General features: G+C 21.9%; 6 protein-coding genes across 7 annotated transcripts; 3 read left to right on the top strand and 3 right to left on the bottom strand.

Moving 5' to 3' along the window:
• On the top strand, window positions 1-4,032 carry LOC410828 (tryptophan 2,3-dioxygenase). Of its 2 annotated transcripts, XM_006568986.3 has the most exons (7): window positions 1-312; window positions 525-679; window positions 886-1,091; window positions 2,562-2,921; window positions 3,002-3,251; window positions 3,340-3,433; window positions 3,543-4,032. In XM_006568986.3, exons 1-7 carry the CDS (start codon window positions 284-286, stop codon window positions 3,679-3,681), a joined length of 1,233 nt encoding a protein of 410 aa, XP_006569049.1. In that variant the 5' UTR covers window positions 1-283; the 3' UTR covers window positions 3,682-4,032. The 2 variants fall into 2 exon arrangements, with proteins under 2 accessions (XP_006569049.1, XP_006569050.1); XM_006568987.3 differs by lacking the exon at window positions 3,543-4,032 and having other exon boundaries at window positions 3,002-3,249; window positions 3,340-3,439.
• Window positions 4,033-4,062: 30 nt separating this feature from the next.
• Window positions 4,063-6,468, bottom strand: LOC551290 (cathepsin O). Its single transcript, XM_623687.6, has 7 exons — window positions 6,205-6,468; window positions 5,634-5,772; window positions 5,232-5,461; window positions 5,006-5,154; window positions 4,873-4,923; window positions 4,212-4,480; window positions 4,063-4,133 (listed from the first exon to the last, which is right to left on the bottom strand). Exons 1-7 carry the CDS (start codon window positions 6,451-6,453, stop codon window positions 4,096-4,098), a joined length of 1,125 nt encoding a protein of 374 aa, XP_623690.5. The 5' UTR covers window positions 6,454-6,468; the 3' UTR covers window positions 4,063-4,095.
• Window positions 6,469-7,124: 656 nt separating this feature from the next.
• LOC551330 (40S ribosomal protein S3) lies at window positions 7,125-8,517 on the top strand. The gene is made up of 4 exons (XM_623728.4): window positions 7,125-7,254; window positions 7,636-7,958; window positions 8,024-8,211; window positions 8,296-8,517. Exons 1-4 carry the CDS (start codon window positions 7,222-7,224, stop codon window positions 8,478-8,480), a joined length of 729 nt encoding a protein of 242 aa, XP_623731.1. The 5' UTR covers window positions 7,125-7,221; the 3' UTR covers window positions 8,481-8,517.
• Window positions 8,518-9,543: 1,026 nt separating this feature from the next.
• Window positions 9,544-11,354, bottom strand: LOC725957 (Krueppel homolog 2). Its single transcript, XM_006568988.3, has 6 exons — window positions 11,127-11,354; window positions 10,532-10,687; window positions 10,287-10,468; window positions 10,103-10,170; window positions 9,870-10,003; window positions 9,544-9,775 (listed from the first exon to the last, which is right to left on the bottom strand). The coding sequence occupies exons 1-6, from the start codon at window positions 11,129-11,131 to the stop codon at window positions 9,562-9,564; spliced, it is 759 nt and encodes a 252-aa protein (XP_006569051.1). The 5' UTR covers window positions 11,132-11,354; the 3' UTR covers window positions 9,544-9,561.
• Window positions 11,355-12,085: 731 nt separating this feature from the next.
• LOC725930 (retinol dehydrogenase 12) lies at window positions 12,086-14,118 on the top strand. The gene is made up of 6 exons (XM_001121718.5): window positions 12,086-12,405; window positions 12,833-12,940; window positions 13,021-13,194; window positions 13,281-13,484; window positions 13,574-13,776; window positions 13,839-14,118. Exons 1-6 carry the CDS (start codon window positions 12,240-12,242, stop codon window positions 14,034-14,036), a joined length of 1,053 nt encoding a protein of 350 aa, XP_001121718.2. The 5' UTR covers window positions 12,086-12,239; the 3' UTR covers window positions 14,037-14,118.
• Window positions 14,119-15,861: 1,743 nt separating this feature from the next.
• LOC412030 (ras-related protein Rab-30) lies at window positions 15,862-17,548 on the bottom strand. The gene is made up of 5 exons (XM_395496.7): window positions 17,108-17,548; window positions 16,831-16,914; window positions 16,530-16,713; window positions 16,316-16,467; window positions 15,862-16,243 (listed from the first exon to the last, which is right to left on the bottom strand). Exons 1-5 carry the CDS (start codon window positions 17,192-17,194, stop codon window positions 16,133-16,135), a joined length of 618 nt encoding a protein of 205 aa, XP_395496.2. The 5' UTR covers window positions 17,195-17,548; the 3' UTR covers window positions 15,862-16,132.
• Window positions 17,549-17,842: the final 294 nt, after the last annotated feature.

The raw sequence follows: 17,842 nt of genomic DNA, 5'->3' as shown, positions 1-17,842 counted from the left end.
GTTTCACAAGTCGCGGCGATCATTCAGTTTTCAGTCGTGTCTCAACCACCTCACTAACAACATGTATCTCTTTTTGTTATTCGCCTAAATAAATGTTATTTATTGAAATACGGAAAATGTTATCTTGAAAAAAAGTTTATTTATCGTGAACGGTTAGTGCTATAATTCACTGCAACATTTATTTATTGCTCCGTGTAATAATTTTAATTAAAAAATAATATACTAAGTTAATTTAATTTCGAAATACGTTTTATTTTCAAAAAAGTACAAAAGTTGGAAGAAGATGGCTTGTCCCTTATCGGATAGTATTGCGTAAGTAATCATTTAAAAATATTTTCTTGTTTATCAAAATCTATATAATTCTTGATAACAGCATATTGACGAAATTTTTTATTGGTTTTAAAATTATTTTTTTTTCATTTGGAAAAATTAGATAAAATTAATAATTATATATATTTATTTTATAAATATATTTTAAATTATATAATTTTTATTGATAATGAATTGTAATGATTTATTCTTAGGGAAGATCATGATCAAGAGAACGATCAATTGGCTGAAGGTATGCTATATGGTGAATACCTTCGGTTGGATAAAATTTTGACCGCACAAAGGTTACTGAGCGCTGAATATAACAAAGAAGTGCACGATGAACATCTTTTTATCGTCACTCATCAGGGTAAAAAATTTTATCATTAAAAATTTACAACGCATAAAAATTTATAAACATAAATCATTATTATATAATAGATATTGAATCATCTCTTTCAATTTATTTCTATTATTAATGTAGTTTTAGTATTATTATTCATGTTTGAAATAAAAAAAATATAATTTGATGAAATTATAGGTTGATCAATTATGTTTTCTCTTATATTTTCATAGCATACGAACTTTGGTTCAAACAAATTATCTACGAGTTAGATTCAGTCAGAGCACTCTTTAACTCCGAACCAACCAACCGTGGCACTTTGAATGGCACTTCTAACTGTCATACTTCCATTCAGAAAAACAGAATCTCCGAAGTTCTAGACGAATCAAGAACTCTAGAAATTTTGAAAAGGTTAAACCGCATCGTTCTCATTTTAAAAGTAAGCAAAATTAAAATTTCGTTCTTAAAATAACTACGTATTACGTAAATTTTATAATAGAAAAAAAAATGAGTAAACAATGTACGATAAAGGGAAAAAATAATGGTAAATAATTTTCCCGCGTAAAGAGAACGCATCGCGCTCTTTACGATAATCCTATACTCTAGAAAAAAAGGCCGCTGACCAGTGATCATATGTTGACAATGACAGTGATGGAAAAAATGTGAACGACCTTTAATCTCAAGCCAATTAGAATATTGAAATTTATGACAAGCGTACTTTGTCCTCTATGCTTTAATCAAATTTTGAACATCACTGAAATCTTATATTACATTTTTTCTATGACAAATAAAATTTATTATTGAAAAAAAATTTACTATTTTTATAAAATAATGTAAAATTGATCATATTTTAAAAATCATTATTTTATTTATAGGATTTTTAATTTTTGATCTATTAATAAATTTTTAATTTATCAAATAACGGTAATCTTTACAATCTTTTTTTTTTTTACTAAAAAATAGAATGATGGAAAAAAATTAAAAATATTGAAAATTAATCTGTAAATTTAATCTTTTATTTTTTATAAAAGATTTATCTATTTTAAAAAAACTTCTTTAAAACTTCTTATCGTAATATATTATTGTATATATATTTTTCATAATCTATGATCAAATATTTTACACATATATTGTCAAATAGATCAAGGTACTTAGCAATGCGACACTTATTATATTATTATTATTATTTATCTTTTTCTTATCGAAAGAAGAGAGAAAAATTATGAGAACTACAAAAATAATAGTGAGATCTAAGTAATTTAATATTGCTGGATGATATGCGACACCTTGTACCAACATATATAGATGAGTTAGGTAACAAGCTCAATGGCACTCTTTCCATGCCGCAGAATCCAGGTGTGGTCGTCATGTTCTCTTCTCTTGTTCTATTAAAAAAATCCTGTCGCAGGATTTAATAAATCTTAAATAAGGAAAATTTAATGCAACAATTTTATTTTTTTTTTATGTCAATCGTATAAAAATTATATTTTTTATTAAAAATTATTTAACAAAATATTTAAGTTACCAAAACAAACATTTAAACTTACAATTATGATAAAAATTTTTTTTTTATTTTTTATTTATTTATTATTTTGATCCCTTTTTTTTTCTTTAAATCACATAATATTTAATCATATAAAGAATCAGAAAAAAAATGATTAATTCTACATTACCCGTTAGCGACTATTTCTTCCCTATGTTGCAAAGCATGAGTGTGGCAACCATATAAATGCGAATGCGGTTCTCCTTAGACTTCGTAAAATCGATTGACTGTCTATATATAAAGACAATAATAAAACTTAAAAAGGATATAATTTAATGAAAAAATGATATGAAGATACGAATATTAACATTTCTTTATTGAAAAGCTATATAATTTAAATTAATATATTTTACTTATATTTTTCAGTTGTTAGTGGACCAAGTGACAATTTTGGAAACAATGACACCGTTAGATTTTATGGCATTCAGAGATTATCTATGCCCAGCCTCGGGTTTTCAATCGCTACAATTTCGTTTATTAGAGAATAAATTAGGTGTGAAACAAGAGCATAGAGTTAAGTATAATCAAAATTACACCAGGGTGTTCGGAAGAGATCCAAAAGCTATTGAGGCGATTAAACGTTCGGAAGAAGAGCCTAGTCTCAGTTGTCTCGTTCAAAAATGGTTAGCAAGAACACCAGGTCTTGAAACTCACAATTTCGATTTTTGGGAAAAGTACAAAAGATCCGTGGAGAATCTGCTCGACGAACAAGAACAACTTGCTCGAGTAATTGTGTTTCTCAAAAATTTTGAATTATACGAATAACTTTATCGAATAATTGTTAATGTTTCTTATTATTTTCACAGAAATACACGAAGGAACAACTCAGAAATTATCATCTAGCAAATGTACATTCTCGAAAAGCAGTATTCGAAACGATCTTCAACGAATCTCTTCATAATGCACTCGTATCTCGAGGAGAAAGAAGATTCGCGTATGCCGCTCTTCAAGGAGCAGTATTAATCACATTATACCGAGATGAACCAAGATTTAGTCAACCTCACCAAATTTTGAACGCATTAATGGACATTGATTCTTTAATTACTAAATGGAGGTGTAAGAAAAGAAAAATTTATTTAATCGATTTAAAAAAATTTTCAAATGTATATTAGTATATTAATAATTTGTTTCTTTCGTTCATTAGATAATCATGTTTTAATGGTTCAAAGAATGATTGGATCTCAACAACTCGGAACCGGAGGATCTTCAGGATATCAATATTTAAAATCAACTTTAAGGTTAAAAAAATATATTATATATTTATATATTTATATTTATAAAAAATGTTATAATATTATTATTATAATAAGACACATTTCATCAATAATTTCGATTTTTCATCAATAGTGACAGGTACAAAGTATTTTTGGACTTATTCAATCTATCCACGTTTTTAATACCTCGTCATATGATTCCACCATTAACGAAAGAAATGAAATCAATGTTATCTGTTTCCTGCAATGGTTGGAATTCGGACGATAATTAAAAAACAATTTTAAATGTAAAATGGATATAAAAAGAAATGATGATTATAATTTGATAATACCTTAAATATCAGAATACGTAAGTATTAAGATAATAGAAATATCGAAGGTATAAATATAGCGTCGACAATAAATCTATATTTTATTTTATTATAGTATTTTATTAAAATATTTATAAAAAAATATGTAAATCACTGTATAAAGATAAATATACAGTACAATATTAACGTTAAATATTCTGTTAATTATATAACAAATATTGGAGTTATAATTTAATATATATTATTATTATTATTAATAATATTATTTCATGTCATTTCTTATCTCGATTAAAGAACACATTTATAAATTTATGTACATTTTAAAATTGATATAAATATTTCTTCAAGTATTTTCATTTATATTAATGGATTGTCTTAAAAAGTATCCAATGATGAAACTTGATTTGCTATGCCTGTTAATAAAAAAATATTTGATATAAAAAAAAAATAAGCTTCTAAAATATGTAAGTACAAATTAAAAAAATCTATACCGCATAAATTATTGCCTATTCCTATGTACATATAGCCTTTGTCTCCGAAATTTGATCCCCATGAATTTTTTATAATATAATGTGGTACGGCAACTGATTTATCATATCCTATTATTTGTACAGCATGATTCAGATTATTAAAAGAACCATCACAATGATATTGTATTACTCCACCTAAATAGTTTTGCCAGGATAAAGCATTTACTGCTGCCGCTACTGGTCCATGAGTGGCCAGTGCTATCAATAACTCATCCTCTGCATCTACGAAACTAAAATCCATTAAACCTTTAATCTTCTTAACGGCAAATATAGCAGACGATAGACAGACCATTTTCAAGTATCGATGAATAAATATAATGATGAATAAGTTTAAAATTTGTAGAAATTTTAATTTAATTTAAAATTTTTAATATAATTTAATTTCAGACAATTAGATTAATGAAAAAAAATCTAAGATTTTTATTTTTAATAAAAATATAGTATAAATTCAATAATATCAATGCATAGATGATATGAGAATGTCAATAATTAATTTATGTAAAAAAATCTTTAAATAATTACATTATATCGTTCTTTTACCAATGGAATATTTAATACTTAAAAATAATCCATCATTTAAAACTATCAATATCATATAATTAAAGCAACATAATTTTCTTACCTATCACACGTAAAATCTTGTATTTTTATATTAAATGTTTTATCTGTCATTCTATAAAAACAATATATATTACTTAATCACGATCCATATCTTACAAATAATATTATTCGAATATAATTGTTGATATACTTACTTTCCAAGTTTACATGTACCCGTCATTCCTACAAGCGGATAAATAGATTCTTGAAGTATCTGAACTTTTGATATTAACAACCACGAGAGCAAACTGCATATATCTCCTCCTTCACATCCAAAATTACTATTTTTCGCACAATCAATCATCTGATCAATCAAAGAAATTAAAAAAACGATATTTTCTTTTTTTTATTGAATTTTAAAATATATATGAAATATCCTACTTCTTGTACGCTCAAAGAATGTAGAGTGCCATTTTTTATTGCAAACATCGATTCGATAACTTCAATAGTACTAAAAGCCCAACAAGCACCACAAGATCCTTGACTACGTACTGGAGTGATGACCCCTTTATCTCTCCAATCGAATCTTAAAGGTATACTAATTGATCTTTTCATTCGATCGATAGATACCTGATGCTTGCGATGATACGATGCATTCATGTGTTTTTCTCCTAACAAATTATTTATTTATTTCTAATAAATATTTATGTTGTTTTATTTATTCGTATAAATATAATGAAATTAATTACAATCTTTTTAAATCTTCATAAAATACATAAAACATACATTTTAATTTTTAAAAAATCAAATAGCCATCTTTTTTCATAAGATTCTATTTCTTACCTCTTATTGGTAAGTCAGGTAAAAGGGTATGTAACAAAAATTCGTTTTCCGACATGTCAGAAAATTCAGTGAGTCCATAATAAGCACTTTCTTGTGATGATCGGAGACCATTCATTCTTTCTATATGTTGCAATGATCTCTGCGATAAAAACAATATTTATAAATCTATTAGAATTATATAAAAGAAATTAATTATTTTTTTATATAATTCCACAAAAATAATTTATAATATTTTATGTATGTATGTTTTATTATAAGTATTATAGAAATTTCAACTTCTTGATAAATATCTTTAAATTTCATAATCAATTATCAATTGTGTAAATATATCGAACATTATACTATCAAAACAAGCTATATACTATATCTAAACTAATATCATATGATTTCGAAATATATTTTGGAAAATAGAATAAATAAAAATAAAAACGAAGAATATATATAAGAACGCGGGAAATTTTTAAAACTATTATCTGTCAACAAGAATGAAATTTTTAAAAATAAAAATATGTAGTGTGAGATTGAATTGTTTATGTAATACTTTTATGAATAGCGATTTTCCATGGCTTACCTGAAAGCGTTTAAATCTTTCTTCATATTCTGATGGATTATTTCTGTAAGATTTATTATAGCGAATAACATAATTTTGAAAAAGTTTAATATCTTCATTATTATCTGGATCCACTTTAATTGGTATTGCCAAAAAACACAAACTTACAACTAATATTGTAAATACTATTGTTTTCCACTCCATATCAAGGGTAAGACATAATTCCGAAGCACAGTAAAGCAACAAATGCATACACAAGTGTATCTTCATTTCATGACTCAATAGAATATACATATATAACAATCATATAAAGATGTATCACGATATGCATGTGTGTTTTGATAGTACCAGGGACGTAAGAAGTAAATCTAATTAGTCTTGTAATAACGGTCAATATTTTTCATATTTTTCAAATAAAAAAAGTTGATAATAAATATAATATATAGAATTTTATAATATTATCTTATAACATTTTTAAATCGATTTTTATTAAATTTAAATTATTATTTTATTTTTTTTTATATATATACATTAAAATTAAACAAATATATTTGTTTTTATGTGTGTGAAATAAATTCACATCAGGTGTATATTTCAGTGTAAAAGTTATCTAATAATAAATTTATCATTTAATGATTTACATATTTATTTAAAAATAATTACATATTCTAAAAGATACACTTCAATATTTCATTGTTACGAATTGTTTGATGTGTATATGTGTATATGTGTGTATGTGTGTGTAATATATATTTCAAATATCTAGTGCTTTTTTTAACTTTTAGACTATGAATCTAGTAACATATTAATTTTAAGATTATATTTTAAGATTATATTATATTTACTTTCATATTTTTTCATTAAAAAAATATTAACTATTTTTATAAAAAAATAGTATAAATAATCAATATTTTTAAGTAAAATCTTTTTAGCGTAAATATTTATTTAACACTAATATGATGCTACATACAAACATCATTTCCGCTTCCAGTTGAGTCTTTTAGATTTTCGATGCCTTTTGTATCATCGGCATAAAACATGGATAACCGTTCCATTTCAAAGAAGAGAAAGGTTTGTGAATTTCCATAATTTATAATTAATATTTTATAAAAATATGATGTCAATTATAATAATTGAAGTTATATAAGTAGTATTTTATTATAAAATAGGCATGAATGACATGTGAAAGTTATAGATGACATGGATACTTTCAGCTGTTTTTCTTTGATTCGATATGATCATAATCTTTATATTATAAATATATTCTAAATATCTTATTTTTATAAATAATGAAATATATTATATGTTATTAGGTTAGATTAAACAAGTTAGATTAATAAAATTATGTTTTACATTGTATAAATTTGTTTATATCAACAAATTTTAAGGTTAGTTTGTAATCTTTTAAAATTATATAGTGAATAGTAATTAATGAATAATTTTATTTTTTAGTTTGTTGGAGATGGAGTTTTTAAAGCTGAATTAAATGAGTTTTTAACTCGTGAACTGTCAGAAGATGGATATTCGGGAGTAGAAGTACGCGTCACTCCCCATCGTACAGAAATTATCTTGTTGGCAACTCATACGCAAAGTGTTCTTGGAGAAAAAGGTCGTAGGATTCGAGAATTAACTTCTGTCGTACAAAAACGATTTAATTTCAAAGAAACACAAAATATTGAATTATATGCTGAAAAAGTAGCAACACGTGGTCTTTGTGCAATTGCTCAAGCAGAATCTTTACGTTTTAAATTAATTGGAGGTCTTGCTGTACGAAGGTATAAATCATATTATTATTTTGTAAATTTTGTAAATTTTGTATATTATTTTTGTATAATTGCAGAGCTTGTTATGGAGTACTTCGTTTTATTATGGAATCAGGAGCAAAAGGTTGTGAAGTGGTTGTTAGTGGTAAATTACGTGGACAAAGAGCAAAATCAATGAAATTTGTTGATGGATTAATGATTCATTCTGGAGAACCAACTAATGAGTATGTTAATACTGCAACTCGTCATGTACTTCTTCGACAAGGTTTGTTCAATAAATCAATGAAAAATAATCAAAAATAAATTATAAAAAAAATAATTTTTAATTTAAATTAATGTTTTGTATTAGGTGTACTTGGTATCAAAGTAAAAATTATGCTCCCATATGATCCTCATGGCAAGACGGGTCCTAAAAAACCTCTTCCAGATTCTGTTTCAATTGTTGAGCCAAAAGATGAAGTTTTTCCTTCACAACCAACATCTGAAGTAAAAGCATCAAAGGATTTACCACAACCAATACCACTTGCAGTGTAATTTATATAAAAGTGAAAATAAACTTTTAAAAGAAATATTTTATTTTTTTTTTTATATTTATTTAATTTATTTTGATGAAAATATTTTATTTTCTCTTTAATGTAATAATAACATAAAGAAAGAAATACAGTAAGAACATTCTCTTTCATAAATGCAACATAACAAAAAAAAAATTAATTTTTATGTTTATGAAAATTTCACAATTAAATTTAAATTTAATTTAATATTTAGCACAATTTGTAAATGACATTCATTATTGATAGAATTATCTTAAAATGTTTTTCAAGACTAGCTAGGACTAAGGTAATACTTAACTAAATACTACTTTACTAAAAGCTTTATGGAATAATCCATATTTGTATTATATAATAGAAAATTTATATTATATTATATTGTTTATATAACATATTAACCTGCATTAAATTTTCCCCGAAAAAAATCAGATCTATATAAACGAAAATTAAACATTTTAAAAATATCTTAATAAATAAGATATAATATATATTGAACAATATTTTCATATTTCTTGTACATAATGTAAAGTTCATTTCATGATATTGAATAATAAGAAAATAGAGATATTGAAATTCAAAAAATTAACAAATATGAATATGGAATCTATAAAATCTATGTAGAATAAATTTTAAAGAAATTCATTATAACAAATACATTTTACTATATATTCACTGAGATATTTTATATGAAATTTTTTAGAATCATATAATTAAAATCTTATTGTAAATATTATGTACGATAAAATATTAAAATTTTAGTTATATATTATATTTATATGTATTTTAATGTTTAGTAAATAAATTCTAAATCTACTTTATTAATAATTATTAATAAATTGTATGAAACAATTTCAAAAATGTTATTATTTACTGCATTCAAAAATGAGTACAAATATTAATGAAAATTTCAACAAATTATGTATTCATTTTGAGTAACAGATCAAAAGTTTATAGTTTTTATATTTGCACTCATTTTGTCATTTTATTATATGAAATTATTATTATATGGACCCTAAACCCTAAAAAATTTGTTTTGATAATTTAATACATCTTTTTAAAATGAAAAGTTACTGACGAAGAGGAGCCATTTGTTGTGTAAGTGATAGTAGACCTTCAATTATTTGTCGTATTATAATTGGCACTGTTGGTTTTCTTGAAACAGAACTTAAACCATTTCTAATTTCATAAAAAACATTGCGAGTGAATGGATTTCTTTGTGATGCAAGACGGAATTTTAAGAATTGGAAATAAATAAATGGTGTTAATAAACTAGCACGGCCCCTGTAAAATATTAATTTTGCAAATTAATTTTAAAAAGTTTAAATTTAAAAAACATATATGATACGTAATACATAATACATAATATGATACATACGTAAATACAAGAAGAACTGTGAATGGCAAAATAATTATTTCAAATAATCCACACAATCGTAAAATATTTCGTGATTGAAATTCTATTAATGATATTAAAAGACGTGCTCCCCACCAACTATTTTGTCCTAAACACTGATGTAAAAAATAATGATATATAATTATTATAATTACCATACATTATATTATTAAACAAGATGACACAGCATTACAAAACAAAATTTTTTTACTTACATCAAGCAATGTGAGAGAATCACTAGCAAAATGCATTAATGCAAATAAAAATATAGGAGTTAACACCACTAATTAATAATATTTAAGAAAAATAATCTTAAATTACATGTTATAAATATAAAAAAATTTTCCTGTATCAAAAAATTTTATTTTATTTTTCTATTTATTATATTAAAAAGGATACATGTAACAGGAGCTGTATAAAGAAATATTAAAGAATATAATAGATAATGACAGGAATCTTCAACAAATAAACGTTCTAAAAATTGCCTATTAAGTTGAACATGTGGTACTCTTTGATGAAGACGTAATGCACTAGTAGCTGCATTATTCATTAATATTTTATAATAAATATTATAAGGATTGCTGAAATATAAAATATGAAATTTAATTTTTCAATCCATAAAACAAAAGTTTAAAATAACATACCCAAATATTTGAATAATATAACCAATAGTAAATATAATAGTGAAAAGTCTTGTAACCCATAATGCAGCTTTAATCTTATTGTCAATGATATGTTGTCTCAAAGCACCCCAACCTTTTTCCATGTGTACTGAATTGCTTGATGCTGTATCTGCCATTCTATATTAAAAATAAATTTATATTTTCAATTTGAAAATATTTGTGCAAAATTTTTTTAAAATATTTTTTTTTCCATTTTTTTTATCATATTTAAAATATTCATATATATAAACATATTTAAATGTATTGCTATTTCAAAAAAAAATTTTCAGAAATATTATAAATGTAAATCATGTCCTATTTTCTAAAGCGAAAGCAGTTAATACAAGCAGTATGAGAAATTATATTAATAAAATATTTTAAACATAATTAAACATAATTATTTTTATCAATACTACGAAAAAAATTTATACAAATTTATATCATTGAAACTTATACTTAAAAAATATAAATAAAAGTTTATGTTTTTAAAAAATATTTAACATAATTTTTTATTATACACAAAAATTCTTTTTGCATTGAACCAATGAATAATTTCAAGATTTTAAAACGAACTTACTTCATATGATGTTAAACAGTTGTTTATTTAATAAAAATCTTAATTCTTACAATCACTCACACGAATTTATATCATAAATTATAACAAGTATAAGATAAAGTATTTAATAAATAAATTCACTATCTACAGATCTATAATTTTCACAAGTATTTTAATAAATATTCTGAGTTTCCACTTTAAGATTTTTAATTTCTCTACTAGATGGTGTACATGATTCGTTGTCTGACGTACTCTATTGGCATATTATTGAATTATAAAACTGTTTTAATAAAAATGAATACGTCATTTACGGAAATGATTTTAACTTTAATATTTTTCGTTTCGTTTAAAATAATAATTTTTCATTAATGCAATCATTATGTATATGATATCCAGATATTTATTTTATATATTATAAATATATATATATATATATCTATTATAATCTATTATATATATTTTAATTAAATATTTATTATATCTTTTAAATATATTTTTTTATTTGAAAAATGATGTTATAAATTCAAAAATATTTATAAAATAAAATTAAATAAAATTATATACTAAGAAACATTTAAAAATATATTAAGAAATAATTAAAAATGAATTTTTTGATATTTATAATACATTCATCATATTGCTAAATTAATATAAATAATATATTGCTAATGTAAAAAATTAGATATAATATGTGAAGTTTTTGTACGTATTATAATAATTATTATACAACAATTTATTATACAAATATTACGTAAAACATTTAAAATCATTTAAGCAAAATTAATATGAATAACGATATTTAATTTTTATTTTTCTTATAAATATAAAATTAAAATATCTTAAAAAAATATTTTTAATAAATAAAATGTATATTATAAATGTATATATAATAATGTATATTATAATTAATTTAGCGTATTTCAAACATTATAAAATAACGGTATTAAAATTTACGGTATGTAGTAATTAGAAAGATAAATAGAAAAGTATACGTAAAAGGTGTAAAGTATCATGTTAAAGATATTATATAAATTTAAGCCAATTCTTTAGTTACATTTATTAGTTTAGATTAATAATTTATTTTGAGAAAAAAAATTACAATTTTTATTAATTAAAAAAGATAAATTTAGCAGAATGCTATTCACTAGTTCAATATGTGTGATAATTATAAGTTTGATTTACTACAATCTACGACAAAAACCCCTTCTAATCGAAAGTTTTATTTGCGAGATAAAATATTTATTATTAGTTGCTAAAGAATTTATAAATGATTGGAGAAATGTAAAAAATAGTAAGAATGGTAAGTATTGAAGATAATAAATATATATCTATTATATTACATCTATAAAATATTTTATATTTTTTATATTCTGAAAATAATATATATAACTAAAATCGATTCTTTTCTATTTTTATAAAAAATTTTATATATAAAAAAATTTTCAAATGATGTGAATTAAAATAATAGATAAAAAATAAATAATAATAGATAAAATAATAAATAAAAAATATTTGATTATATAATAAATTAAATCAATTGATAATTAATTTAATTTATTAACTCAAATATTAATAATTAAATTTAACTAAATTTAATCAATTTAATTAAAAATTAATAAATGATAATATTTTATTTTAACAAATATTTTTAACAAATAATTAGATTTTTTACATACATGTATATTTATTATAAAAATGTTTTATATATCTTTTAATTATTTTTTAAGATTATTTACCTCAGACAGGAAGGATTGCAATCGTAACAGGAGGATCTAGAGGAATTGGATATGAAGTGGTAAAAGCATTTTTAGAACTTGATATGGAAGTAATAATTGGTAGGTTTAAAATTTTAATTATATTTCATTTATTTATTAAATTTTTTTTTTAATATTTTATATACAATTTTTTTTTTTAGCTTGTAGAACACCTTTTGCAGGTGAAAAAGCTATTCTCCAAATTAGAAAATCTGGTATTAATACTGGCAAAGCAAAAATATATAAACTTGATAATTCATCTTTACAATCTGTAAAACAATTTGCTATAGAAATAAAGAAAGATTACAAACAAATTCATGTTTTAATTAATAATGGTAAAGAAAATGAATAATATAAAAAATTAAATATAAAAATTTATATTAAAATTAAAATAAAATCAATTTTATTTAATTGTTTTTAGCTGGTGTCATGTTTTGTCCTTATCAAGAAACAGTGGATAATTTTGAACAACAATGGGCTGTAAATTATTTGTCACATTTTTTATTAACAGCTGAACTTTTACCATTATTAAAAGCTGGTGGACTTCCTGAACAATGTAGTAGAATTGTTAATATTACTTCTTGTGCTCATCTTATAGGTAAAATTAATTTTAATGACATTAATAGTAAGTATTATATTATCATATTTTTACATTTCTTATTTTACTTTTCATTTGTAATTTATATTTTCATTCATGAAAATTTCATGTTTCAGATAGAAACAAATTTCTCACTAAATATGCATATGCACAAAGTAAATTAGCACAAGAAATATTCACAAAAGGCCTACAAAATCTGTTAAAAGAAAAACAATATTATATACAAGTTTATTCTGTACATCCTGGAATAGTATTTACAGAACTTTTTATACATTCCTATATTTGGAAATATAGATCATTTTATCAATATATTTTTAAGGTAAATATATTAATATTTATTTTATGATTAAAAGATTAGAGTAATAAAAATATTTTTTTCAGACTCCCAAACAAGGAGCTTTATCTATTATATATGCAGCTATAAATAAAACAATTGAAAACTGTGGTGGTATATATATTACTAATTGTCACTCTAGTCAGGCTCATTCAGATGCATCGAATTTATCTATTCAAAAAAAATTATTTGATTTATCCCTTCAACAAGTACAGCTAAATGATTTTTTTCATTATGTACAATGAAAATATAAATGATTACATTTAAACAAATTAATATAATAATGTAGTATTTTGTAGTATTTATGGGTATATGTAGTATATTTTAATGTAGTATTTTTTAATAATAATAATAATATATATATATATATATATATATATATATATATATATATATAAAATATATATACATATTTATATATTTTTGAAAGGAAACATTTTTTAAATAAATATATATATTTTCAATTTATATTTATTTATATAAATATTATTAAATGGATGTCTTAAAATTTTACAACAAACTTACATGGCAGAAGTATATTAAAGATTTTATCAATTGAAAAAGTTAGATATATTTTTAATAAAAGTATTCTGATTTTTTTTAATAATTCAATATAATATATACTAATATAAAATGAACACATAAAACACAACTAAATAAAGTACAGGCTGTTTAAAAATGTTTTATAATAAAATAATAAAATATTTTGAAACAAAACAAAATTGTTCGTTATTTATTATAACAATTTTTAAATTCAAAACTGATCATTTCTAAATAATATAATATTTCTATATATTAAATTATATTTTAAATAATATATAGATTTATTATTTTTTATGAAATATTTTTAAGTTTTAAAATAAATTAAAAAAATCCAGGACTTTATAGTTGTCTTTTATCTGTACTTAAAGTGATATGTTTTTATCAATAAAATTTTATCATAAATTTTGCATTCTGTATTATTTAAAAATTATGTTACTAATAAAATATTATTGCACAAAAAGTGTAATCAGAATTTAAAACTACATTCATTAGAATAGCATAATTATATAAGAATCGCAACAATTTTTATATATCATAACATACAATATTCTTAACAAAAAATTACATAAAATGTTTTATATTTCTACAGATAATTATTATAATTTAATATTAGTATAGATTATCTGAGATAAATATAAATAGAAACACAAATAAATAATTTTAAATATATTTGAAAAGAATATAATATGATTCTATTTTATAATTATTTAATTTTTAAATTATGTAAAGTAAAAAAGATAAATACTTAACTTTTTTTTATAAAAACATGTAAAAAATAATGGTGATCTATCACATAATATGATTATAAAATTCTATAATATAATTGTACAAAATATGAGATAATTTGTGAATTTTTATTTGTAAAATATAAAAAGATATAAAGACTAGAACAATGTGCTAAAAAAATTATATTATTGATTATACGAACAAGAAATATCTTATTCATAAATAATAATAAAAATTTATAAATTATAAACTTTAAATAATATAAAGACAAGCATTAATTATCTATTATTTAAAAATTGCACATAAATATAAAATCTTAGAAAATACAACAAAACTTTGGCTGTGCAAATGCTAATAATATACTAGGAAAATCTTGCGCACCCATTATAATAAGCAATGATAAAGTAAAAAATTATTTATAATAATTTACATTAATTATGATAATATAAATAAATATATGTTTGCATTTTAATATCAAATTTCAGTTTACTTCAGTTGATTTAAAGCAGTATTATAAATATTTATGTATACTGCAAATCTGGGAAAATTTTGGACAATATTAGGCTTATAATTTTTAGTAAAAATCTTATATTCATAATGACTTCTTATTCAGTCACCAAATATGAAATACTTATTTGTACTTTCTGACATAACAAAAAATACTATAAAATATACAGTAAACTTCCATTTATGGATGCAACATCAAATAATATATTTTTAACTTATCATTTAAATGCAATCAAAATATTTTAATATAAAAACTTCAGTCAGTATTTATAAAAACAAATTTAGACAAGTATATATCAACATATTTAAAGTTCATTTTAATTTCAGATATTAAATATTTTTTGCAACAAAATTATCAATAATTCTGCTTGTTAACACTAGATGCTAACATATAATATCAAAGATTTTAATATTAAAATTCTTTTCATTTAGTTATAGAAGATTGACTAATATTGCAATTCAATCTTCACATTCTATAAAAACTGTATGATAATATTCTACATACATATTTAGCAACTGAAATTATGCATTTGTTGAATGACTTAATCATAGATATAAAAGCTACTTAAGAAAGTCTACTACAACCACAGTTACTTGTATCACCAATTGATGTTGTTTTTCCATTTATTGAAGTTGTATTTGTTTCATATCTAGGTAGCTCTTTACTGCGTGCTTGCTAAAATAATATATTAATTTGATTCTAATTAATTCTCCAAAAAAAATTATTTAGATAAAGAATTTATTTTACCTCCATGAGTTCAGCAGCTATTTCCATAAATAATCGCTCTACATTTTCTGCTTCTTTAGCTGAAGTTTCTAAAAAGTACATTCCATGTCTTTGTGCAAAATCTTCTCCTACATGTGTTGGTATTTCTCTGTCTTCTCGATCAATTTTATTACCTAAAATAATTATTTATATTTAATACATAATATATCATTATAATAATATAAATGTTACTTACCTACTAATATCCTAAGAACTTTGTTACTTGCATATTCTTCAATTTCTCTTAACCAATCTGGTAAACAATCAAATGTAGGTTGACAAGAAATATCATATACTAAAATCAAAGCATGAGCTGATCTATAATAACTTTGTGTTATTGATCGAAATCTTTCTTGACCAGCAGTATCCCAGATTTGAAGCTAAAAAAAAAATAACATAATTAAAACAACAAAATTAGGATATAATAGGACAATATATCTCTAAAAAGATATATTTAAACATTGAATGAATCATAATATATTATGTCATATGCATACCTTAACTTTCTCATTTTCTACTTCTACAGTTTTAATCATAAAATCAACACCTATTGTTGCACCTTGACCTGGAGGAAATAATCCCTACAAGATAAATATATATAATTAAAAGCGTATATAAAAATATTATATTTTAAATATACAAATATATATATATATATAATTATAAAAACAGATGGAATAATATACATAAAAAGTGTATAAAACATATAAAAAATATATGTTTTTATTAAAAAATATGATTTAATTAATAATACACATGTATATGTATATATACCTGGGTAAATCTACGCACGAGACAAGTCTTGCCGACACCCGCATTTCCTACGAGTACAACTTTAAAGAGAAATTTGTAATCCTCCATCACATCCGTACCGTATTACGGTCAGGAACTCTGTGTAAAACTAACGATGCATTTGCAAACACGACACGTACAATTTTTGCAACCGTTCACTTTGACGACGCAATAAAATTTTATAATATATTTCGTTTAATGAAATTCACTTTTTTTAGTTATTTTAAAGAAAATTATTTATGACATTATTTTCTGTTTCTTATTTTTACGATTTAATGAATAGACAATTTTACATTTTTATAAGATAAATAAAAACACGTACTTTAATATAAATTGTAATTGACTTTCTAGACTTTCTGCCATTCTGTCAAAATGACGTTTTCTCTCGACCCCGCCATTGAATTATGACGTTATCATGATTTAGAAATAATGAAATTTTTACTTTTGTATACATATATATATGTATATATACATATATATATATATATATATATAAGTTTTAACACTCTATATTTATAATGTTATTTTTAAATTTGATTTTGTAAATTAAAATTATACAAATATTTATTAAAAAGTTAAAAATATTATTATATATTAATTGCAATAATATAAATTATAATTTTTTAAACAATATTTATGAATATAATAAAAATTTTATATATTTAAAACAATTATATAATTAACAATCAAACTATAAATATTTATCATATTTGCAAT

The sequence above is a fragment of the Apis mellifera genome, linkage group LG2 (assembly GCF_003254395.2).
Source record: "Apis mellifera strain DH4 linkage group LG2, Amel_HAv3.1, whole genome shotgun sequence".
In the NCBI taxonomy this organism is placed as follows: Eukaryota; Metazoa; Arthropoda; class Insecta; order Hymenoptera; family Apidae; genus Apis; species Apis mellifera.
The sequence above is the reverse complement of the archived record's forward strand: the minus strand, read 5'-3'. Positions and strand labels throughout refer to the sequence as shown.

Coding starts and splice junctions, on each gene's coding strand:
- LOC551330 (XM_623728.4), top strand. CDS start 7,222: ATGGATAACCGTTCCATTTCAAAGAAGAGAAAG. Junction 7,255..7,635: donor CCATTTCAAAGAAGAGAAAG/GTTTGTGAATTT, acceptor TTTATTTTTTAG/TTTGTTGGAGATGGAGTTTT. Junction 8,212..8,295: donor TCATGTACTTCTTCGACAAG/GTTTGTTCAATA, acceptor GTTTTGTATTAG/GTGTACTTGGTATCAAAGTA.
- LOC412030 (XM_395496.7), bottom strand. CDS start 17,194: ATGGAGGATTACAAATTTCTCTTTAAAGTTGTACTCGTAGGAAATGCG. Junction 16,915..17,107: donor TCGTGCGTAGATTTACCCAG/GTATATATACAT, acceptor TTTATCTTGTAG/GGATTATTTCCTCCAGGTCA. Junction 16,468..16,529: donor AGTTCTTAGGATATTAGTAG/GTAAGTAACATT, acceptor TAATTATTTTAG/GTAATAAAATTGATCGAGAA.
- LOC410828 (XM_006568986.3), top strand. CDS start 284: ATGGCTTGTCCCTTATCGGATAGTATTGC. Junction 313..524: donor CCCTTATCGGATAGTATTGC/GTAAGTAATCAT, acceptor ATTTATTCTTAG/GGAAGATCATGATCAAGAGA. Junction 3,252..3,339: donor TTTAATTACTAAATGGAGGT/GTAAGAAAAGAA, acceptor TTCGTTCATTAG/ATAATCATGTTTTAATGGTT.
- LOC725930 (XM_001121718.5), top strand. CDS start 12,240: ATGCTATTCACTAGTTCAATATGTGTGATAATTATAAGTTTGATTTAC. Junction 12,941..13,020: donor TGATATGGAAGTAATAATTG/GTAGGTTTAAAA, acceptor TTTTTTTTTTAG/CTTGTAGAACACCTTTTGCA. Junction 13,485..13,573: donor TAATTTTAATGACATTAATA/GTAAGTATTATA, acceptor TTCATGTTTCAG/ATAGAAACAAATTTCTCACT.
- LOC551290 (XM_623687.6), bottom strand. CDS start 6,453: ATGAAGATACACTTGTGTATGCATTTGTTGCTTTACTGTGCTTCGGAA. Junction 5,462..5,633: donor ACCTGACTTACCAATAAGAG/GTAAGAAATAGA, acceptor ATAATTTGTTAG/GAGAAAAACACATGAATGCA. Junction 5,155..5,231: donor ATTCTTTGAGCGTACAAGAA/GTAGGATATTTC, acceptor TTGATTGATCAG/ATGATTGATTGTGCGAAAAA.
- LOC725957 (XM_006568988.3), bottom strand. Junction 10,171..10,286: donor TTATACAGCTCCTGTTACAT/GTATCCTTTTTA, acceptor ATTATTAATTAG/TGGTGTTAACTCCTATATTT. Junction 9,776..9,869: donor ACAGTTCTTCTTGTATTTAC/GTATGTATCATA, acceptor AATATTTTACAG/GGGCCGTGCTAGTTTATTAA.